The sequence below is a fragment of the Notamacropus eugenii genome, chromosome 2 (assembly GCF_028372415.1).
Source record: "Notamacropus eugenii isolate mMacEug1 chromosome 2, mMacEug1.pri_v2, whole genome shotgun sequence".
Taxonomy (NCBI): Eukaryota; Metazoa; Chordata; class Mammalia; order Diprotodontia; family Macropodidae; genus Notamacropus; species Notamacropus eugenii.
In genome coordinates this window covers 426,897,523-426,922,822 of record NC_092873.1, presented here as the reverse complement: position 1 = coordinate 426,922,822, position 25,300 = coordinate 426,897,523, and the positions used below count along the sequence as shown (strand labels likewise).

General features: G+C 40.7%; 1 protein-coding gene across 2 annotated transcripts; it reads right to left on the bottom strand.

The window, feature by feature from the left end:
* Positions 1 to 308: 308 nt before the first annotated feature.
* On the bottom strand, positions 309 to 23,875 carry RD3 (RD3 regulator of GUCY2D). 2 transcript variants are annotated; one of them, XM_072647908.1, is made up of 4 exons: positions 23,423 to 23,875; positions 8,449 to 8,757; positions 1,681 to 2,016; positions 309 to 495 (listed from the first exon to the last, which is right to left on the bottom strand). In XM_072647908.1, exons 2-3 carry the CDS (start codon positions 8,742 to 8,744, stop codon positions 1,722 to 1,724), a joined length of 591 nt encoding a protein of 196 aa, XP_072504009.1. In that variant the 5' UTR covers positions 8,745 to 8,757; positions 23,423 to 23,875; the 3' UTR covers positions 309 to 495; positions 1,681 to 1,721. The 2 variants fall into 2 exon arrangements, with proteins under 2 accessions (XP_072504009.1, XP_072504008.1); XM_072647907.1 differs by having other exon boundaries at positions 309 to 2,016.
* Between the last annotated feature and the right edge of the window lie 1,425 nt (positions 23,876 to 25,300).

Here is a 25,300-nt window from a genome sequence, read left to right as displayed (position 1 = left end):
ATGCAGTAACCCTGTAGTCCTACAGGGTTAGCCTTGGAGTGGACGTGGATTCAGGTTCTGCCTATGATATTTAATGGGTTGGGTAAGTACAGGCAAGTCTCTTTACTTTTGGAACCCTTGATAGTTTGCAAAGCTTCTCAGTCACAGATGAACTGCTGATATGCATTAGTAAAGGGAGTTTCCTCACCAGGGAGTTCTCTAAACTGATGAAATTGTAGGAATGACAAATATATTAGGAATTCATAGAAACAGGGCAAGACTTGTAGAAATTGATGCAGAACAAAGAAAGACCAGGAAAACAATGTACATAATTACTACAATGTTATAAATTAAAACAATGTTAAAAGGCAACAGAATTTAGATCAAATACAATGAGCGATGGATGATTCCTGATGTCTGATGCTGGAATGCACCTCCTTCCTTGGTGAAGAGAGGTGACGGTCTGTCTCTAGATGCAGATCATTATATTCTCTGTCCCTTGAAGTCTCAGTCACTCTATCAAGACAATTTTGTTTTATGTGAGTGCTGTTGTTGGGGATTGGGGATGGGATGGAATTTATTGGGAGGTGATTGTGGTTTAAAAAAACAAACATCTCAATAAAACACTTTTTGAAATTTAAAAGGGGGCAGAGAGGATTTGAACTAGATGATCTTTATGGTCCCTAACTGGCAAAGCTTATAGGGAAGGCCTTCTGGGAATTGGTTATGTCCTGGATGCTGTCATTCTGTCCTACATGATGTCAGTCTAGGAGTAGTCTCGCTCTAGCAAGATACTATGTACTTAAATGTTTTGTTGGGGGGTAACTTGGGTGACAGATGTGGAGAGGAAATGGCCTATGGGTCCTGCTCTGTGATAGCCCACAGTTTAAGGGCTCAAGAACTAGGGAATTGCCAAAAGATCCATGGAGAACAGCCTGTCAGGATAAGATGAAAGGTCTCAACTTCACTGAGCTTGTTTCCCTCCCCTATAAAATGAGGGATTTGGACTAGCTAATTCACTCAAAAGTTCCAAGCATGTCTGACTTGTTCAGTTTAAAAAAAAAGAAAAGAAAGAAAAGAAGGAAAGAAATCCCAAAGAACCGAAATGATTAAACGGGCACCACTCAACAACAAAAGCCAGCAGAGAGGGATGGAGAGATAATTGACCCTAAGATGACTCCCCAGCTCAGGCGTTAGAGTTCTCAGCAGGAAGGCAAAGTAATCCCCTTTCTCTTAGAGACAGGGATAGGGAATGGGCACATTTGTTTGCCCAATACGTTAGTTCTAAGAGGTTTGAGGTGGGGGACTCCTCTATTTGATCTTTTTTATTAGCTAGGGGAAGCTAGAATGAAAGTGGCCTGAAGTCCCGGACATTCTAACCTTGTCCTGGCTTCCTGAGGTTATGGCACACAATCCTAATCATGGCTGTAGTGTCTTTGACAGAATTGTGTATTGTGGGCCCTTTCAGCCTTGTCTGCTTCCTGGATTCTGACTGCTGAGTGGGTGACTGGCTTAGGTCTGCATAAATAAGACACCCCCCATCCCATAATGACTCTTATCATTTATATATTCATTGGTTTCTCATTCCTACGTGTGGTTCAGAGTTTCAGAAAAGGGGCAGGGAGAGCTCATAAAACTGGGACAGGTAAAGAGAGATTAGGAGAAAAAAAAGCTGGCACTTATGGTTGAAACTAGGCTAACCAAGTCATTCCTAGGAATCCAGCTCCTTTTTTTTTTCTCAGTTATTGGCCTTTGTGTATCTGGAATTCAGGCATACTCCAGACCCTAGGGGTGGGATGGATGTCCCGCTCCACATCTTCTGAGATGGTCCTGATATCACTGGCGAAAGGGAAGATTCGAGAACGGGTCCTAAAGGTGGTCAGGGAGAGGGTGCGGGACCGAGTGTTCCATTGTTTCGTCAGCTTCCTGACAGCCTCCTCCTCCTTCATCTTCTCCACAACTTCCTGTAAGACTGAGCGGAAAAGCTGGGATACCTCATGGACTTCTGGCTCATACTCAGCAATGAGCTGCCGAAACCTAGAAGGAGAAGAGCAAGAGACAGAGAACAGGGTGGATTATATAAGATTCCATTTTGTACATTTTTTGTAGCATAATGTTTAATCCCTTCCCTTCTTGTTCCTCCAGGGAGGCCATTCGTTTACTACCCCATTGAGGTCATATTCCAATTCCAGTTTCTCCTAAGGAAGACGTGTGTGTGTGTGTGTGTATGTGTGTGTGTTCATGTGCTTGCAGAAATCATAGTACAGTGAAAGGATGTCATACAATGGAGAGTTTAGACTTCTTGGTCTAAGTGGGCAGAACTAGGAAACAAGGAATGGAAATGACAGAAGCAATTTTAGTTTGATGTGAGGAAACACTTGTTAATTATTAATGAAATGTCATGTCTTGAGAAGTAAAGGATTCCCTTTTACTGGAAGATTCCAAGTGGAAGTTGGATGACTACTTGCTATCAAAAGGACCACTAGGAGTTGGAGGGTTGGGGTCAAGGGAGCAGGCATCATGGTACAATAGGAACACTGGTTCTGTGGTCAGAGGATCTGGTTCATACCTCACCTCTGCCACTTACTACCTGTGGGGTCTTTGAAAAGTCACTTGATTTTTCCCAAGCCTCTGTTTTCTCATCTGTAAAATGAGGGAGGTGCAGAGGCAAGGGAAGGAAGGGGAATGAAGAGAAAATAAAAGGTTATTAATTAAAGACATTTATTTTTAAAAGAAGGGCTTGGATCAGGTAGTTTATGAAATTCCTCTCAGCTCTTGATCGATGACCTGGGTTAGAATCCTAAATTTTCCATGCCTCAGTTTTTTCATATACAGAGTATCTCAAAAGTCTTAGAACAACTTTATTTTTTTAATTAATTAATTTATTTCTTTTCAGTTTTCTACAATCACTTCCATATATTTTAGATTTTTTTCCCTCTTTCTCCCTTCTTCCTCCCTCCCTCCCTAAGACAATGTGCAATCTTATACGGGTTCTATACATACATTCTTTTAAAATACATTTTCACCGTGGTCGTGTTGCATAAAAGAATTAAAATGAATGGGAGAAACCATAAAAAAAAAAAAAATAACACAAGAGAAAATGGTCTGCTTCATTCTGCCATCCAGCTCCATAGTTCTTTCTCTGGATGTGGAAGGCATTTTGCCTCAAGAGTTCATTGAGAATTTTTTTGATCCTTGCATTGCTGTGAAGTACTAAGTCTATCAGAAAAATTCCTTGTATACTGTGGTTGTTGCTGTGTACAGAGTTCTCCTGGTTCTGCTCCTTTCATTCAGCATCAGTTCATATAAGTCCTTCCAGGGCTCTCTGAAGTCTTTCTGTTCATCATTTCTTATAGCGCAATAGTATTCCATTACATTCATATACCACAATTTATTCAGCCATTCCCCAATTGATGGGCATCCCCTCAATTTCCAGTTCTTGGTCACCACAAAGAGAGCTGCTATAAATATTTTTGTACATGTGGGACCCTTTCCCATTTTTATGATCTCTTTGGTACACAGTCCTAGAAGCAATATTGCTGGATCAAAGAGTATGCACATTTTTGTAGCCCTTTGGACATAGTTCCAAATTATTAGAGCAATTTTAAGTAGCTTTAAACTGCACTAAGATTTTTAGGACACACTTTATACAAAAAGTGGTGATGTGATTTGTCTTGCTTACCTCAAAGGGCTATTCCAAAGATTAAACCAAATGAAAAAACTACACATAAATACATTATGACTGTAAAGTATTATATATAAATGTAAATTATTGTGATTCACTTCCTGAGATGAGACAAAAAACATCCTATTTCCTATTTTTCCTTGCTACAATAATAAATTCATCATCCTGCCTCCTTCTTTGTTCCCTGATGACACAGTTGGCATATTTCTTTCTGCTCTTGTCCATTGAGAAGGATAATGGAGGGGCTCTTACCTCTGCCTTTAAGTCTTAAAAAGAACACAACAAAATGAGAGGACAGATTTACACCAATAAAATCCTAACAGGACATAAAAAGAAAACTGGAGCAAAAAGAAAGAAAGAAATAATATAATAAATAATATAAATTTTAGAAATAAATAAAAAGAAAATTTGGAATCAGAGGTCTTGAGTCCAATTTCTGTCTCTCACACATACTATCTTTGGGAAAGTCATTTAATTTCTCTGTACATGTGTTTTATCATCTTCAAAACAAGGTCATTGGTCCCTTTTAAATTACTGGGGTAGGTGAAAGGGAGAGAAAATAAATGCTTGTTAATTGAAAAATAAAATAAAGTTTAAAAAACTGATGATCTCAGGGGTCCCTTCTAACTCAAAATCTATGATCCTACTTTATGAGCTTACAAACTCACATTTATACAGCTAGCTCACAGTTAACCTGTAAGGGATGCAGGGTAAGACTGATAGTCCCATTGAAGTCCATCTCTAATGTCTCACCCTGACCTGGCTGCCTCCTTAAAGACTATGCCTATGGACCATAAGCATGAGCAGAACCTGGCTGAACTAGAAAACTCTGGAGATGGAACCATAAAATGACAAGTAGGATGATTTCAGAAAAACCTAGAAAGACTTACATGAACTGATGCAAAGTGAAGTGAGCAGAACCAGAAGAAAGTTGTACACAGTAACCTCAGTATTGTTCAATAAAGAATTGTGAAGGATTTAGCTATTTTCAGCAATATCATGATCCAAGACAATCCCAAAGGACTCATGATAAAGCATATTATTGGGTTTCAGAGAAAGAACTGATACTGACCGAATACACACAGAAGCATGCTATTTTTCAGTTTCTTTTGTTTTCATTCTTTTATTTGAGTCTTCTTATATAAAATAACAAAATGGAAATGTTTTACATAACTGCACATGTATAACCTATATCTGTTTGCTTACTGTTCCAGAGAGGGAGAAAAGAAGGAAAAGAGGGAAGGAAAAAATTTGAAACTCAAAACTTCAAATAAAAATTTTAAAAATAAAAAAAATTTCACTCCTTAAGTAGTAGTAGTTCTAGTACCTACCAAAAAAAAAAAAAAGTCCAAATCACTTAACGTGACATTCAGGGCCTTCCACATTTTATTGCCAACCTACCTCTTTAGCCTTAACTCATACTACTACCCATGACATAGTCTATACTCCAATCAAACAATACTCTTCTGTGTTATCCTTTCCTACTTCCATGCTTTTGCTAATACTTTTTCCTCTGTCTAAAATATCTTCTTTCTCTTGCTCCAGCTTTCACTGATTAAATACCCAAGCTTCAAGGTTCAGGTCAAATTAAGCTTTTCTCGTCCTCCAATTAGATGTAACCTCTAACTCACCTGAATCTCACAGCATTTTGTACTCTTATGTACTTATTATATTCTAATTTACATTTTATTCTTATGGGTACACGTCTTTTCCTTCCCTATAAGATTATAAACTTTATATGATACTTGTCTTGTTATTCCCATCATAACTGAAACCATGGTCTCCCTCACCTAATATGATGCTTTACACATTTTTGGCACTAATGAAAATAGCTAGCATCCATGTAGTGCTTTAAAGAATGCAAAGCACCTTATACATACGATCTCATTGGACCTTAACAGTCACCTGTGACGTGTGTGCTATTATTTCTCCCATTTTACAGATGAGGAAACTCAGGCTGAGAGAGTTTAAATGACTACATATAGGTCACAAAGCTAGTAAGTGCCTGAGGCAGGCTTCAGACTCAGACAATTCCTGACTTCAAGCTGAGCACTCCATCCCATCACCTAGCTGCACTAGAGCTGTTATTTGATTGGTTTAGGGAAGGGGTGGGGATCCTGTGCCCTCAAGGCCAATGTGGCCTTCTAGGCGCTAAGGGGTAGCCTTGAGGCCACAGGTTCCCTGCCCCTGGTTTAGGGAATCTTGCAGTGAGAAAACTCCAACCAAAGCAAGTTGTTTTTCAAAGTTTAGTGTGGAGAGTGGCCAGAGGCACTGATAGTTAAATGACTTGCCCAAGATCACATGGCCAGAAACCCGTCTACCTGATGGTGAGGCCAAAACTCCACCCTGCCAGACTTTGCTCATACTAGGTGCTTAATAAAATTCTCCTGGGAACAAAAGAAGAAGGGCTTTACTCCTTGAACAGGTTCCAAATTTAGCTCTCTCAAGCTGCAAAGAAGGGTCCCTGGCCCTAGAATAATGGGACTTGGGAGAAAAATCCTTGTTCCCTTTCTCCATGTCCTTCATGATTCTATATACCTCAAGCATATCTGCTCTCAGCTGAAGAATGATAGAGTTGTTTACATGTAGCACCGGACCTTCTGCCCTTTGACCTTTTCTAGACAGGTTTCAGCTCTTTCATGCCTTTGTTTTGGTTCAATGACAAAGGATGGCACCTGTTTTTTCTAGGCATGGATTCTCCAAGATTTTGTACAAAGGTGGAATAAGTAACTTTGTGTATGGGGGGTCGGGATTTGGGTGGAGTGAAGGAGGGAGATTTATTTCTAATAACTCTTCCCCAAACTCCTTACCTCTATAGGTCCTATTTTGGTAAAGGAAAATTTTTCTTGAGCTGCCAACTATCAGGAAATAGCTCCCCTTCTTGACCTGGGGTTGCTTGCTTCTGCTGCCAGCAATCCCTCCATATGTAATTGTGTGAAGACAAGCAGGATCTCTGAGGGAAAATGTGCTTCACCTGTCCTTTGTGACAGGAAGTGGGCTACAGGGGCTGCAGCAGAGACCAGCTGAGGGATTCTGAAGTGCCCATTATCTGTTCCCCTAGGAATCTGGAATGATCTGTTATCTGTCTGCCTCTGAGCCAACACTGATCATTCTAAAGACTTTTCATTGTGACAATATGGAGGCTCACCATTGGTTTGTATTTCTGGAGGAGTGTTTCTAGCATGACAGCAAGTTAGGGTCATTCGCAAGTTGAGACATTACCCTGTGATGTCATCGGCCCTCACTGAAAATGTAGGACGAGGAACAGTAGGAAGTAAGCATCAATGCTCAGACCAACAAGTCAGTGAATATGTTTGGTGCAGACAGGGACTTGGGGACTGCACAAGTCTGTGCCAAGCCATCAGAGTAACTGGATTGAACCATTTCATAACAATGGAGCCATTCTCACTCTTTCCCTATGTGGAGCTAGGCCTGAGCTTCCCTCCCAAGGAAAATAAAATAACTTTTTTTTCTTCTAAAGAGGCCCCCAAATTTAACTAGCTGGTTGTCATAGCAACACATAGGGGACACAACTTCAAGGAACAATTAAAAAATAATTCCTAGGTCCCTTTCCTGAATAGTGACTAGTAGCTCAGAAGCCATGAGGCTGCATACTATGGATAAGTCCTCCCTTGGTGTATGACTTTGGACTTGGCTTATACTGAAACACATATACCACTTTTCTATTGGCCCAGACATTATTTTGAGACCTTTCTTTGTAACCATCACCAAGCCTTACCACCTGCATTATGGCCCTCCTCCTCACCCCCTCCCACCATATTCTGGACTTTGCCTTTGGGACCCTAAGCTCTAATCACTAAGCCTAATCTGGTCCATTGTTATTGTGTTTGTCCTTCATTCTCAAAGAGGACCGTGACATCAACATGATGACATGACTTGCAGTTAATTTTGATTTGAGTGAGGGAGGGCTGTGCAGGTCACCAGCCTCGCTTTCTTCTCCTGAGCTATCTGGGTCCAGTGGCCAAATATTCATCAGAACAGCTAGAGATGGTCCAGGATGCAAAGTGAGGCCCTGGCCCTTTTCAGCTAAGGTACTATAGCATTCTCACTTTGAGTGAGATACACATATTCAATGAATAGGCTTCTTTAAGTAGTTACTCAAGGGATGGCCCCTTTAACAAAAAAAAAAAAAAATCCGATTGGGAGGAAAAGACCCTCAGAGTTCCTGAGTAAAAGAGAAACAATTATTGTTTATCTGGTCCATAACTATTTTCAAGCAGATCACCTCCAAACCATATCTCTTCGCCTCCACTTCCTACCCCCAGCTAAGGTCATAGGCATTTCTAGTTGGACTTGCCAGCCAGTTATGGTCTATACCAGTGTTCACCTTCCTGAACTCATTCTTCCTTTCTCTATGCTTTCTCCAAACCATTTACAGTCATGTGAAGTGGAGCCCTACTGTTTACACTTGGCTAGCCAGAGAAGTACGCTCTTGCTACTATGCTGCTTCCTCTTTCTCAAACACTAGGAGGGAGATTTTTTAATGGAATGGGAAGGGGGCTATCTGCATTCCTCAAATTATAATACATGAACTCTGTAATACAGTAGGAAGAGTTCTGAATTTAGAGTCAGAGGAATTGGGTTCAAATCCCATAGGAGCCACTTGTTACCTATAAGCTCCTGGCACTTAAATTTTTTCTGAATGTATAATGAGAGAGCGATACTGAATGTCCTCTAAGGTCCCTTCTAGGTCAAAAGTTTTGTTTCCGTGAACTGTGGCTGCCTACTCTCCTTATTCAAATCAGTTCTGACAATATCCTTACCTGAGGATCATGGGCCCACAGTAAGAAGGGTGGATTTTGGTGCAAGCATCCTCCAATTGAAGCCGCTCCCCAGGGCTAAGGTCATAGACATTCCTGGGTGGACTTGCCAGCCAGCTGTAGTCAACACCAGTACGGATCTTCCGATATTCATTCTCCCTTTCCCAATGCTGTTTCTCGGCTTCCTTTATCTGCCAGGCCAGCTCCATCATCAGAGTCTCAAGAACCATCTCTGCTGGACTTCTAGAAGTCAGCTTGTGAGGGCTCTCACTCCATCGGAACCACGGAACCAGGGACATGACCTGTGTGTTGCTAGAGGTGTAGGGACAAGAACAAAGAATAGAAGGAAATGTAATGATGAAGGTGGTCTAGTAATGAAATAGTCAGCACTGTGCTCCTTTTTGGGGGTACATAGTTGGTTAGAGCAGCATTGCCCTAACTTTTTGATTGTACACTTCCATGAGTTAAATAATTTTAGTATGCAAAATTAGAGGAGATAGGTGGATAAACAACTGGACTGGAAGTCAGGGAGACTCAAGTTCAAATGTGACATTTATTGGTTGTGTGACCTTAGGAAAGACATTTAACCTCATCTGTCTCAGTTTCCAAATCAGTAAAATGGGGATAATAATATCTGCTTCTCAGGCATGTTTTGAGAATAAAATGAAATATTTGTAAAGTGATTTTCAGATTTTAAAGTGCCATACAAATACAAATTATTATTATTACCTACCATACTATGTGTATATTTATTTATGTAACTAACCCCAGTCTCAAAACCCATTAGGGTGATGCACTCTTCTCCTTGGTGGAGATGAATGTCCTGCCCCTGCATGAAGGGCAGGTTGGGGTTTGTGAGAGTGTGAGAGCTTCATTCTTCTTTAAGCATCTAGTCTTCTCAGGTACTTTTGGTTTCCATCTTCAAGAGAGAAGATGGAGGAAGGAGGCCAATTCCACTTTGGGGTGCTGAAAGAAAAGACTATGGGAAGATGTGAGAGGAAGTGGCAGTCTCCATCATGTCTTATCCCCAGCTTACTACACTAGAGACAGGAATTGGTCATGGGTTCAGGGATTGGCACAATGCAGATGGCTTCCAATACATTTGACACTTAAAACTCATGTGACTTTTGGCAAATCACCTGATCTCCCTCAGCCTAGATTTCCTCATCTGTAAAATAAGATTGAACTTGATCATCTTCCAGAGGTCCTTTCAGCTCTAAATCTACAAGCCTTTCAATTTATAGTCCTTATCTCTTCTGAGCTCTAGACCTGCATCTCCATCCTCCATCTGCCATTTGCACATTTCCATCTGGATGTCCTCTGGCTAGCCCTTCCAACCCTATAAAAAGAGCATCAGAGTTCCTTGAGATGTCATGATGGTAAGCAGGAAGGATATGATTCCCCAAAGGATATACTCTCTTTCATAAACAAGGTGTGTGCCAGAGGCCACAGAAGGATCTTGACTTCTTGGCAAAGAAAAACATTCTTGCCTGTTTTCCCCAGCCCCCTCAGCAACCTCATTCTGCCCCCCACCCAAGATTGTTCCAGGAATGTACAGGGGAAAATCAACCACTGGGCACCGAGAGCAACGAGCTGCCTACTCCTGTGCCCTGTTACCTTTCTTCCCACTCAGGTACTAATTGCAGCTATTTTCCGTGAAGAGTTCATGAGAAGGCTAATTACTAATAGAGGACCCTGGGTCTTTATTCTTAGGAAGGTCATCAGGGATGAGAGCTGACAAGCAAGGTATGGAAGGAAAGAGAATTTGATGGCCCTGAAATCAGGGGATAGGTTACACCCATAAGTAATTAAGAAGCGTATTTTATTCTCTTTTATTTAGGATGATAGCATCTTCATGAATTTTGTTGAGAGCATAACCTGAGGACAGAGTATTGGTCTGAAAGCTAAGGGGGCCAGGGACTCTAGTTTTTGGATATTATATGTCAGCTATAATGAGAGAATATGGATAGTGGGAAGAGTGCTAGATTTGGAGTTGGAGAACCTGGGACTGACTTCTTACCGGCAAGCTGTTTGATTTTGGGACTAATGTAGTGACTGAGTGCTGTAATGCTGGACTTGGAGACAGGAAAACTCGAGTTAGGATCCTGCCTTGGACGTTGACTAGTTATGTGATCCTACGCAAATTATTTAACTTCTCAGACTCAATTTCCTTATCTGTAAAATGGGGATAATGGTAACATGTATCTCACAGGATTGTCAGGAGGATCAAATCAGATAATGTATGTAAGATACTTTGCAAAATGATAGATATGATTATGATAATGAAACCACTCTAGACCTTAATTTATTCATCTGCAAAATAAAGAAATTAGATCAAAATTAAGATCCCTTCCAGCTCCAAATGCTATGATCAAGTAGAAGATGAATGGCACTTGTCAAAGATATTGTAAGGAGGATTCCTATTTAGGTATGGGTTGGTTAGATGATCTACCAACTCCTAGATAATTCTGTGACTTTCTCCTCTGCTCCTAGATAGCTCCTTGTTCAGGAAAACTTCCCTGATTTATTAATCCCCACAGCTCTGGTAACTATTCCTGCCATCCATTACCTTCAGCACTTGCAGGAATAGTATGTGCCATGATGATTTGCCTTTGCCCACCTTCCCCATCTCCCTCAGGGAGCCAAACAAGATATTTCTGGCTGTCAGTGCCACCTGGCCTCAGGAAATTCACTTCCATCTTTCTGCTCCACCAACAGGAAAGTAATAGGATTAGAAGGAAGCCAGAGGATCCTCTGATAATGAATGAAGTAAAAGGGAATTAACCCTTGCCAAACTATATTATATATAAGAGAAACAATAATGATAACAACAAATCATCCTTGCCTTAGGGCACATCCAGACTCATGACTATTTTCTGGTAAATTTGCATCGATCCCTGAATGATGGATCAGGTTGCTAAAGCAGCCAAGATGACCCTATTGTGTCCAATTATTTTGGACATGGCAATTTCAGCTGTCTTAATGACCATGTGGTAAGTTGCCTGAATCATGGGAAAATGGTTGTTTCAGTCTCATACTTTAGACAGTTAGAAAACTGAGCCAATACTCCTTACTCAAGGTGTTACCTGCTTAGGAGAAAGAAACTAAGACCTCTAAGCACAAAGGTATTTGGTGCCTAGTATTGACTGGTGAACTGCCTAACCAACATTGAGATGAGTTTGGGAACAATTGCTTTTGTTTTTTAAAATAGCTTTTATTGGCAGAACTCAGGATGGAGGGTCGATCATAACGTGCTACAGTGTAGGAAAGGGGAAGCTGTACATAGGTGTTATCTTTGGGGAAGAATATGTGCAGGAAATTCAGTAGGAAAAGGGAGCTGATGATGTTATTACTTACTGAGTAGTTAACATGGGCTCCCAAGGCTAGTATTGCTAGTGATTTGATCAGGGGTAGGGAACCTGAGACCTTGAGGGCACAGGTTCTCCACCCCTGGATTTGGAAGTCTGTTACCCTGCTATTGAGGCAAAATATAGAACAGAAGGGGCTGTATACAAGAGAGATCAAAAAGTGGTCATTGTCGCTGGACCAATGCTGCTATGACAATGTGGGAACCCCATGAATATCATTGGTTCTCTGGGGTCTTGGTTGGTTCAGTCTAAAAGCCAAGAGGATTGTCTCATGTCTGTGTTCCTCAGGACAGTGGGCTCTTCTGTAATAAAAACAGTAGCTCACATTTACATGGTATTTACAACATCCCTGCTAAGTAGACAGTGGGAGTATATTATCCTCATTTTACAGATATGGAAAATGGAGCTCAAAGATGTAAAAAGACTTGCCTATGGTCACAAAGATGGTGAATTTTTTCTAACTCCAACCTAGGTAACATCCTCTGATTCCTAACTCTCTAACATCCAATATCTAATCAATTGCCAGGTCTTGTTATTTCTACCTTCATCAGATTTTCATTTGTGAGATGTGCCCCCTTCTCCCCTCTGATTCTGTCACCACTCTGGTACAGGTCCTCATCACCGTATGCCTTAACTATTGAACCCCATGCCAGCCCATTTGCCACTCAGATGCCAAATTGTACAATCTGACTCAAGTGCCAGTCTGACCATTGTCACCCCTCTTGCCTCCAGGATCAAATCTAGTCACTCTCTCTTGCCTCGAAGGTCAAATATAAAATCTCATTTTTGGTTTATAAATCCTTCCATAGCCTGGTCCCTTTCTACCTTTCCAGTCTTCTCTTACTTTCTATGCCTCTTGTATTTTGCGCATGACACTCTATCTCCCTGACTCCATATGTTTTCACTGGCTGTTCCTGATTTTTGGAACTCTATCCCTCCACATCTCTTCCTCTTGGTTTCTCTGGCTCCCAACTTTCTCTTCTTGTCCGAGTTCCCTTCTGAATTTCCTCCTGTGTATTTTATCTGAAAGTTTCGTTTTAAGGTAAAATATAGGTCTATATATGGCTCCTGGGGAGTCATATCCTACTGCTCAGTCTCCTCTGCATTATGTTTGCCTGTGAGTCAGATTTATTCATCATTTGATGGGGAAGGAGCTAAGTCATAAGAGTAAAAGCGTGACCTTTATATCTTCTCTTCTCCTTTTCTCATACACACTCAAGTATTGCAAATGACAAAAATCAGTTCAATTCTAGGAACATTAGACCATCTGCTAAGGGAAATAGGGATTGCAAACTGCATTGGTGGAAGGAATATCTACATTAGTGAAGTTATGGAACCTTTATGTATCAATTAATAATGATTATTACCACTCATATTTACATAGCACCTCTTGATTTGCAAAATACACAGAATAAAACATTGTGCTAGTCTCCAGAAACTATAATGAACCCAACACCAGTTCATATCATATTCAGTTTCAAATGAGCAGTTAGGATGTTAAGCTTTTAACAATGAAACAGGAGAATGTAAAAGACTGCATAGTAGGTACTTAATAAGAGCTCATTAATTGTGAGAAGGAAGCTGTAGATGTTTGTAATCTAGAGCAGGGGTTCTTAATTTGGGGTCTCAGAACTTGTTTTATAAATATTTTGATAACTATTTCAATATAATTTATTTCCTTTTCAAGCCTATCCATTTTATTTTACACATTTAAAATATCATTCTGAGCTCATAGGTTTCACTGGATTTCCAAAGGGGTCTATGACACACAAAAAAAGATTAAGAATCCTTTATCTAGAGAGATAATAACCAGGGACCACAACAATGTAAATGGAAAGGACAATCACAAAACAACCAAAATGGAAGCCATGAAGTTGTAAGGACTAAATTTGTCTTGAACAAAGAGACAGGCAAAGATAGTACTATTTCATATTTACAGATGTGGCAGACTATGGATGTAGAACTCTACAAATAATGTCAGATTTTTTCCTTGATTGAATTAGTTTTGCTCAAATGGTTTTTTCCCCCTTTTAAATTTTTTTTCATAAGGGGTGTATAGCATAAGTGAACTGGTTTACAGGGACCATTTCTTGGAGTATTTACAGATACTCTCTGCCTTCTTCCTGTTGACCACAATGGAACTTTAGGGCCATCTTATGATTCATCCCTGAAGGGTTTGTATTGAAAAGACAGACTCCCTTAATTGACCATAGAGATTGGCATTGGAAATACAATAACACCTGAAAGTACAGAAATTTGCTTTGTTCTTCCTACTCATGATCATTTCCATGGCAAGGATGTGCTGGCTTCATACGTGGCCAATGAACTGTGTAGGCCCTAGAGTACAGATAGAGCACTCCCAGAGAGCATAGCCACTGAAAAATGGACTAAATCATTAAGCCTTTTTTGGCACATAGTAGAGCAGCCAGCAGCATCTTTCCTTCCATCACCCTGGATGATACACTTTGGGGCTGGTGGGGTTTGTAAACATGTTTATATTCAGGCTCCATGGTAACGGAGCTTCCCAGATGGCGGACAAAGGTGACCTAAGAACTACAGGGCTGAGTTCTTCAGAATTAACACTGAGGCTTAGAACTAAATAGAAAAGTACCTCAGATGGGAGTCTCTAGCCTTTTAACCACTATTTAGAGAGCGTTCTCAGCCACCACTGACGGGGCAGATATTCTCCAAAGATCTGAGTCTTATAGTCTTTCCTGTTTATTTCTCTAAAGATAGCCCTGTCTCATTAGACTCTCCATAGTATACTCTGTGTGGAATTAGTTATTTAGTGTGAAAAAATGCCTTTTTTGAAATACGTCAACATCATTTCCACCAAAGTGGAAATTTAGAGTCAGAGGCCCTAGCTTTGAATTCCAGCTCTGCTCTTTACATAAGGATGATCCTGGGTCCTCAAAGGCTACACTAGTGGATTAAAAGATCAATCAGGTCTTACCAATGTGGAAAAGCTTCCAATAAAAGTTTGGTAATAGACTTCATGTTTCTTTTCTGAAGACCAACCCTAGAGAAGTCTGGAGAAGCTTATCAACAGATTGAATACAAGGTGATGAAATTTTTGACTACAACAACTCTCAAAGATCATATTCTAAATTATTAAAGAACTGTAATCAGCATTGATGGAGAGAATAACCACAGAGGTGAAACCACACGTTTTTGATGTTTTGGAGATTTGAGATATCTTTGTCTTCAAATCATATGTAGGTAGGAATTAGAATTCCTTAGACTTCATCTAATGTCCATTGCCTTAATTTTACAAATAAAAAAAAAAATTGAGACACAGAGAGGTTAAGTGATTTGTTCAGAATTTGAACCCCAAATGCTACCTAGGCATAGGCAACTCTCTAAATTAACCTTTCCTCTTCCAATATATAGCTTCAAACAAATATCCAAGTGAGACTTTGATGACCTCCCTCATTCAATCTGTTCTTTCTCTTCTCAGCATCCTCATGATTCTTGAACTTTATTTCTTAAAAATAAAAGCAAAGAATCAATCTCTCTCTCTTTCCCTTTCATACCACATTATAGATTTCAAGGCAGAAGGGAACTTGAAGCCCTACCTGGTCCAGCCTCATTTTATAAACGAGACAACGGCAACCCAGAAACATGAAGTGAGTTGCCCAAAGTTAGAGAGCAAAGAGCAGAGATGGAACGCAAAACCAGGGCCTGTGACTCTAAATTCAGTGCTTTTCCTGTCACACCACCTGTCTCTTTACTTCTTTGCCTATTCCCCTCACCTCTTATCCCCTCTAAAAAGTATTATCTGCATCATCACCAAACCTGAATGTTAGCAACAAACCCCACAGGGCTGATACAGAAGAAATGACTTCTTAGGATACATCAGACAGTAAATCTAAAAGACAATTACATTTTGATTACTTTAACACCAGGCAGACAAGAGCCACTCTTAATATATTTAACATTTGGGGGGAGTTAAGATTGGTGGGGTTTTTCCCACCCTCTAAGATATTAGGTTATGAGATGCTGGAAATTCGTTAACCTAGAAAGGATAAGATTGTAGGCAGACAGGTTAATTAAAGGAGTCAAGCTTCTGGAAGGTTATTACTATAAAAACACTTCAGTATCTATAATGAGGATAATGAGAGGAAAGGGGCTTTAGCTCCTGCAGAGAGCCTTTTTTGGTGCATATTAAATGAATAAGTGTATACATATACACACGGAGCAGCAGCACTTGAGAGAATGAGGTTGGATAAGTTGTTCAAATGAATGAGCTGAGAGAGTGAATTTTAGACACTGGGGAAGACAGTGGAATCTGTTTTCCCAAAGTTCATAAACTTTACTTTGAAAAAACAACTTACCTGTAAATTGAATCTCAGTTCCGCCACAAGCTCACACTTGAAATTTTATCTTTATTTTTGATCGGTATTGAATGAGCATGGCCTTGTGGATAGTTGACCTTCCCCATAGCCCAGGAAGGCCAGACAGAATTCAATTCACCCCAGACGGGTGATCAAAGTCAAGCTATTTATCCTCTCCAGGACCCCCCAGGCAATTATCTGAAACTAAATTGCTTACAAGAAAGGGCTTTTGTTTGGAGTTGATGAGTTAGAGTAGGAAGACGCGGATGAGGAGAGTGAGAGGTTAGAGACACTGAGGTAAAAAAAGAAGGGAAAGAAAAAGGAAAGAAAAGATGACCAATGGAAGATTAAAAATATGCAAAGGAGGCAAGAGGGGGAATTAGAAAGGGACAGACAAGCCTAATAAATGTTGGTCCTAGCAAGTTAAATTTGATGTATATAAAAGGAACAATTTGTATCCGTGGATTTGGAGTTTCATGTGCCCTCTCCGTTTTAGTGGCCTGTTTTGGGTATGGAAATATTAATGTTTCCTGATGATTTCCTAGTTTATACTTCAAATTTTTCAAATATAAAACAGGACTGATAAAGGGAGTTTCTATACCTTTACACTGATGTAATTTTTTTTTTTTAAAAAAAAGCAGACAGTAGCCGTTCCTTGTCATTTTTTTTTTTCAAATATAGTAAAACTAAGATGGGTAAGATTAACTACTGAGTCATTGACATCTCTGTGTAAATTAGTATAATAGTTGGTTTCTTCAGAACAGGAGGAACGCAATCAACAAGAAGATATCAACCTCTTGCTAGTGGGTAGTATCAAAAAGGGAGGAGATTATAGAAAAGAAAGGTCAGGGACAACAAAAACTAACCAACCCTATAGTTCCCACTTGGATTGGGCTTGTCCTGTAATGACCCTAGTCTCTAACAGGGTTGAGCTCATCCCTGGAGGTGAATGCTTTATGCCCATCTCCCAAGGCACACCTGGTCCACTAAAGAGAACCATCCTTTCAATCAAATTAGTAGTTCCAGGTAGAGTTGACTTTTCCTTAGTTCAGAAACATGGTTTGTAACAATCACTTCTAAGATCATTGTCAATCATAGATTTACAGTTGGAAGGGACCAGATTACATATACAAACCTATTGCATTTAATAAAGGAAGACACAGGCCCTGAGAGGCAAGTGTTTTGCTGGAGATCATAGAGATGGTAAGCAGAAATTCTGGGATTTGAACCTGTTGCAGTTTCATGGTGTGTTGTGTGGTCATCTCAAAGAATTCAGTCAGACCACCTCTAATCTAAGTACAGGCATTTATTGAGGATTGACGTCCCTCAGAAGTGGGCTAGGTTCCAAGAGGAACCAGTGACTTAGTGAAAACAAGATGAATTTTATAGGGTAAAGATGTAACATAACAGAAATTATGAATATGAAAAAGTCAAGAGGGATTTGTTAAAGGATTAGATAATAGGGAGGGGTTCCTTCTGTGGTTCGGGGTAGTCAAACATCCTGGTCATTCTACTTTCTGATTGGCTAAGCTGTTATGGTCCTGTCTGGTCAAGATGGATAGTTAGGCATTGTGGTCCTATCTTGGGTTAAATGGATGATGGGATTGTGGTTAAGTATACGGACACACCTTTTCAAATATGTGCATTGGATTTGTGGGCAGTGGCTATATTGAGTCTGGGGGCAGCTTTATTAGGATTCCATCAAGCCTGTTTCTTCTGCCTCCAAATCCAGTGCTTTTTCCATTGCACCTTTGCTCCCTGGGCACTGTGTTACTGATCCCCTGAAAGGTTGAGCTTTCACCTGGGGTGGGGTTAAGGGAGGCTCCCGATGTTTTGTAATCATCTCTGTCCTTCTTCAGACCTCTCTCTCCACGGTCTAAGGACCTTGATAAAGACAGTGTTCCTGTGGAGGCTATTTCTGTCTCTAATTCTCCGTTTGCTCTGAGAGGCTCAGGGCTGGTCTGATTATGTTCTTAAGGGGAAAGGAGGGAAGATGAGGGGAGGGGAGGGAAAGACAGCTGGCACAGGGAAGACTCCGGAGAAGTGAGAGGCTTACTTTACCTTAGCAACCAAATGTTTCAGTTCCTGAAACTATTTTGTCATGGGATTTTCCAGAGCCTTGAAGTAAGAGCTTCTTAGGTAGGGGGAGACTAGCCTCTCTAAGGCAGTCTGTTCCACTTCTGGCAGCTTCTGTTCAACATTGACCCTAACAGTTGGTGGTTTGTCCTTCGTTCTCAGAGGACCAATGACATCGAGAAGGTGATGCTATGACTTGCCAGTGAATTGGATTTAAGTGAGGCAGGGCTGGGCAAAGTCACCAGCCTCACTATCTTCTCTGGAGTCATCTGGGTCCAATAGCAAGATATAGATCAGGACAACTGGAGATGCCTCCCTACATACACACACTGAATCTAAACTCCTCAGCCTGACTCTTCTAAGTCCTCTCCCTCAATTGACCCCTATTCATATTTCAAGACTCATCTTCCAACATTCTCTGCTTCCGACAACCACACAAAATGCATGCTATTCCCTGTACACAGCGCCATATTATTCAGTTGGTGCAGCAGACAACAAAAGCTAAATAAATAAATTAGAAGCCGCTACATAATTAAAAACTAACATGAATCTCTTCTTGTTCATATATCTTTTTAAGAAAAAAATCAGTAAGTAATTTTAAATACCTACTATGCACCAGGCACTGTGCGAGGCACCAATAACATAAAACAAAAATTGAAACAGTTCCTTTCCTTAAGAAGCTTAGATTCTGTAGGAGTAGAAGGCATGTCCTTGTAGAAGTAGATTATACAGTCAAGTCAACAAGCATTTATTAAACACATTAAGTGATAGACACTGTTCTAAAAGGGATAAAAAGAAAATAGGGATAAAAAGAAAAGCTAAAAGACAGTCCTAATTTCCCAGGGAATCACTAGTAGCCAGGGGAATTCAAGAAGGCCTTACATAGGAAGTATCATTTGAGTTGAATTTTGAATGAAATCAGGGGTTCTAAGAGAGAGGTGTCAAACACATGGTCCATGACCTGAATGTGGCATATAACACAAGTGTGGTCTGAACCAAATTAAAGTGGAATTGGAAAATAATTAACAAAATAAAAATACAATAAAACATAGATAATGTTAACATGTGGTTTTCTAAGCTAATGTGCAGACTGTAGGAATCCTTTCCTACATTTTAGGGACCCCCATTTCTATTTGAATTGTCTGGTTCTAAGTAGAAGAGATTAGGAGGACTGGTATTCCAGAGATCAGAGACAGTCTCATGAAAATATACAGAGGAACTTATGTGAGGAATGATGAAGCCAGTTTGTCTGAACCATGGGATGTGTGAAAGGGAGTGATATATATAATAAAAGGTAGGTTAGAGGAAGATCATAAAGGACTCTCGAGAAGAGGTTCTATTTGCTCTAGAGGCAATGAGAAGGGACTGAAATTTATTTAGTGACATGATCAGATTCATGACTTAGGAACACATTAGCAACTGTGTGAAGTATTATTGGAGGAGGAAAAGATTGTTTATAGAAAGACAAACAGGTGGCTATTGCACTGGAGCAGGTAAGAAGAGATGACAGTCTGAACTAGGGTGATGATTGTGTTTGTGGAGAGAAAGGAATGTTGAGCAATGAAGTGGAAGAAGAAATGAAAGACTTGGCAACTGGTTGGATATGGGGGTGAGAAGAGGGTAATTTAGGAGCTGAAGATGATTCTGAGGCTGCAAATCTGGGTGACTGAAAGAATGGTGCTGTCTTCAATGGAAATGGGGATGTCCCCAAGATACAGTATAAATACAAAGAAGTTATATTAAAAGAAGTTTTTTCCCTTTATAAAGTGAAAAATATTAGCACCAAAGGTGAGCCATACCACTCTTCTGTGCCTGTGTCACATTGCCTGTCCTTGACTGTAACTTTTTTTTTGGAGGGAGGAGAACATTTGTAAAGTACCTATTATGTGCCAGGAACTATGCTAAGGATTTTACAAATATCTTATTTGATCCTCACAACAATCCTGTGAGGTAGAAGCTATTATTATTCCCATTTTACAACTGAGGAAATTTACAACTGAGTCAGAGAGAGGCTAAATGATTTGTCCAGAGCCCCACAAAGAATAAGTGTTTGAAGCAGGATTTATAATTCCCTGCCGGGTCAATGAGTCTAACCTCTCTCCTTGGCTGACCCTCATGCTTCTTACAACACTTTCAAAAGTCATGGAGGCCCTGGGAATCTGTGGTTGAGGAGGAACTTCATTTGGTTCCTTGGCGGTTTTCCTAGCAAATGGATAGATTATGTGGGAATGGTGGAGGGAAAAAAAACCTACTGAGATTGTTTTTTTTCTATTATCCATGAAAGGATGCTCCTTCTTTCATAGGCCATGCCTCCAGTTCCATTCATGACATCAAGGATTTAGGGCTAAGACAATCTTCTGAGGTCTTCCAGTCTTGTTCAACTCCCTCATTTTACAAACAGAACAATTGAGGCACAGGAAGAATAAGCAACTTGCCCAAAGTCATACACTTCCCAAGTGGCATAGTCAGGATTCAAGTCAAGGTCCTCTTGCTCCAGATCCAGACATCTTTCCTCTACATCTCATCTTCCTCCTCCCTTCCCTTCTCTCTTTCTATCCCCTGCTCCCTTCTGTCTTCCCTTCCATTCTGTTTGTTCCCTTCCGTACTTCATTTTCCATTGCCTGTACCTTCCCTCACACACTGTACCTTCTGTTCTGCTTGTTTTTAAATATCTCTGAGGAGAAGGATGGCTCCTTCACTTCATGAAACCCAAGAGACAATGCTACCAGCTGTGGCTCATTAAATAGGTTAGAAAAATCAGAGACGTGCCTCAAGGGCAAGAAGGAATTTTAGTGTTTTCATTTCTCTTCGGTTACAGGATTATTAAAAGTCAGGGCAGGGAATGAGGGAAATCACAGCGAGGGCAATAATAGCAAAGTTTAATCCTTAGTGCATAAAGAAGGGTGCTCCTGACACTTTCAACAAGGCACGCCCTTCGACTTTTTCAGCTGGTCTTGGTTACAGATCATACAGAGTTACCCATGGCCATGGCCCGCCCTCCTTGGGACCAAGAATTCACCTTTATTAGGTAGCAGCCTGGGCCAGAAGTACAGACCAGAGCTGTAAATAACCTTTTCTTTTTGCAAATGTGGCTAGATCACATTAAGATCAATCCTTTCTTCTTCCCCTTTATCAACACTGATGTGTAAGCAAGAAAGCTAGACTTTGACATTTGTCAAGGCATTGGAAGCCAGGTATGATCTAGAGAAGAGTCCTGGATTTAGATTCAGGTTCAAATCTCAACTCTGACACCAATTCTGTGAACATAGGAAACTCACTTCCTTTCTCAGTGCCTCAGTTTTCTTTTCTGTAAAATGAAGATAAGAATACTTGGTTCTCATGAAGAAAGGGCTTGGTGACCTTAAAAGGCTCTCCAAATGTGCATTATTATCACCGTTATTATTCTTTATCTCTTCCATTAGATGGGAACTCCACAATGGAATTCCCAATGGCTCTTTCTACTTCTGTATAAACCCTTTTTGCCTAGGACAGGGTTCTGCATTGAGTACAAAGTATGGACTGATTCTTTGACCTAAACTTCATGAACGAGTCTCTGCTGATTTATTTTTTAATGTAGGGAGGTGGGCTGAGAAGACACCTTTCCAATAGTCACTAAAAAGGGCATGATCTGTCCTCCTCATGCTCCTGTTGTCACCAAAGCTCATAGACACCTTTGGGTGAAGAAAAGTGACCACTCGTTGAAAGGGTTTTGGAGTAGGAGATGTCTTTTGCCTTATCATAAAAAAGAAAAGAGCCTCAGAAAGATTGATCACTAAGCCAGGAGACATGTATAATTCATTGCAGACAGTCTTTGTCTACCCGCAGCAATAGTGTTACCAGGTAGATGGAGTGGCTGCCACAGAAATATAATCTTGGAGAGGATAAACTTCTTCATAAAGGGGGCCTTTTATCTTTTTGGTCTTTGTATTATCAACTAGAAGAAAAGTGCCTTGCACATAGTAGGCATTTGAAAAAATGTTTACTGGTTTGGATTAGAGGGGATGCCACATTGGGACCCTTGTGAAATACAAACAAGCTCTCTCTATGACCTAGAGTTACCACTCAAACTTTCCAACTACTGACTACAGTTGGATCCCAGAACACCCCTGGACTTAATACCTCTCAAAGCACCCTGATCTTCAATGCAAATATAAAGTAACCATATTGTGGCTTTATAATAGTCCCAGGGAACTGGACAAGAACATGCAGAGCTGAAATCCATAAAATATCCCAATTTATGTCTCTTTGCCTCACCCTTCATCCACAAACTTTGACCCAAGCAGCTCACAAGAACCAATGTGAGTCTCTTTTCATAAGGTCATAGATTTAAAGCTGGAAGAGATCTCAGTAGGCCATCAAGTTTACAAATAAGGAAACTGAGACTGAGAGAGTGACTTTCCCAGAGTGCCATGGCTAGTAAATGTCTGAGGCAGGATTTAAACTTAGGTCTCTCTGACTCCAAGTCTAGCACTGTATTCACTGTGACTCTTAGTTACCTCTTCTCCTTTCTCTTTGTCTAGCCCATCTCTGGGAGAGCCAAGAAAGAGGACAACTGGGGATATTGGATAACCACCAATCTGGCTTTGCTGGCCCTGAATGACAAAAATCTGATTCGATACAATTTCAATGACACATGATTCAGGGTTCCTAGTCAAGTACTTGAATTAAATCAGTAATGTTGTGGCAAATGTTTAACAACTGACTCTTTATGGAAAAATGTCTGCCAGACACACTTTTAAGTTTAAGCTGTGTTATTAATAATTTCAACAAAACAAGAAATTAAGCCCTTGACTTGCAGCATTTGCCAATTTCTAAGGTGTAAATGCTCATTCTGAAAATTTAACAGTCTGCTCTAGAGAGTTTATTGGAGCTGGGTCCAGCAAATCTCTGAAATTAATCAAAATGAACATTTTTGCTAAAGTTTACCTGGGTCATATTCCCAGCCTGTATTTAGAGAATTATTGACAGGTCTACCCAACTAAATTGCTCTCTCCCAGCTCTCATCAAACATATCACCCAGGAGGAACCAGTGTCTAGAAGAGAGGAAGGTGACTAAGAAATTAGTGCCTGGTACCTGAAGCCTGCCCCACAGTTGGATCAAATGAGGCATTAACTTTTGTCCCCCCTCCACAGTTATTCTACTCTGATTGCCCAAAGTGTTTCTTTAGGCACAGATGTCTAAGTGGGCAGACTTCTTACCTGAATTTCCAAAGTTGATTGAAATAACTGGCACCTTCTGGGCAGAGAGAGTGTACCACTTTCTGCCTCCAGTTGTGAAGAGGGGATTGTCAGATCCTTTCAAAGAAAGGCAAGAAGGTATTGTGAAGCCATGAAATGGTAGGCAAGGATGAATGAGCGTATGGGGGGAAGGGGAGGAGAGGCAGGGCAGGAGTGAATTAATCTTTTAACTAAGCTTCTTCCTTTCCTCTCTGCTCCTGCCGGCTGCTGCTTCCTCTACCTTTCTGTCCTTCTCCCTCCTCTTGAAGAGGAAAAACAAAATAGAATAGGTAGAAGGTCCCAGGGAGCACGGCTGTGGCTGTTTCTTAGTCTGTCTGTCTGATTGTCTGGTTCCTGTTCTCTAGAAGAGTCCTGGGAGGTTTGACTCACAGTTTCTCCCTGATGAACGGTTGGCCACATCCCAGCTTGTGATGCTCAGTTACCATGGAGACTCACCTAAGCCTACTTAGCTTTGAGAAGCATAATCCAGGGGGATGGGGAGGAAGAGGCTAACTGAGGCAGGGGTCTGAGAAGGTCTGAGACAGAACAGAAAAAACAAGTAAGGCAGGGAAAGGAGGATCAGTCTTGGAACAACCCCTTCCCTACTGGTGGGACAACTGTTGTCCCCTCAAAGAGTGTTGCTGTTCAATCGTTTCAATTATGCCCATCTCTTTGTGACCTCGTTTGGGGTTTTTTGGTTTTTTTTTGCAAAGATACCTGAGTGGTTTGCTATTTCCTTCTCTCCAGCTTATTTTACAATGTGGAAACTGAGGCAAACAGGGTTAAATGACTTGCTCAAGGTCACACAACTAGTGAGTGTCTAAACTCAAAAATATGAGTCTTCCCAACTCCAGGCCAGGTACTCTACCCACTAAAGCCACCTAGCCACAAAGAATAATTTGTAGGTAATAAGCAAAGGTCTGCATTTGGGGATTCTTAAGCCTGTTTCTAGACTGCATTCTTTAGTTCCTTCTGGCCTCAATCACCTTTAGGGTCCTAACTAAATCCATCATTGTCAAGCCCCGAATGTTCCTCCTTATTTGATGGTAACTAGAGGGAGGCAGCTAGGTGGGGCAGTGGATAGAGTGCCAGACCTGGAGTCATTAAGACTCACCTTCCTGAGTTCAAATCTTACCTCATAGACTTACTAGCTGTGTTACCCTGGGCAAGTCACTTAACCCTGTTTGCCTTAGTTTCCGCATCTGTAAAATGAGTTGGAGAAGGAAAGGGCTAATCACTCTGGTATCTTTGCCAAGAAAACCCCAAAAGGAGTCACAAAGACTTGGACTTGACTGAAACAACAACAAAAAGGTCACATGTCTCCTCTTGTTCCTTCCGAGAAAAGATCAACAAAAGATCAACCAGTCAACAAGCACTATCCCTCTTTCCCTCTATAGATACTGTGAGAATAAATTGATGAATCATATTGTTTTAAGCTACCAGAAGGAAAGTTTTCACTCCAAGGTAGAATGTGACTCTATGATTTTTCCTGGGAATATAATGGAAACAGGCACAGAAACAGTTAAATTCCTGTATTGATTGATAAACTCAGCTGACCCCCATACTCCTAAAATGGAACTGATTGATGGCATAAGTCTAAGGGCAAGGCTCCGGAGAACAATGAAAATCTCAACCCTCTCCTTTTTCCCAGTCCCCAATTTTTGAGGACCCTTCAGCGGAGAGGGGAAAGAGTCACTCTTAGATATTCCCTGTTTTTGGTCCAGTCTTCTCTGAACAGTTGTTCAGTGAGGATTTAATGTCTGCAGTGATGGCAAATTTATTTTTGATTAATTTGCCTGCAGGGGGCTTTGTGATTACCCTAACTAAGTGAGAATTTGTACTGGGAGAGGAAGTTGGGTT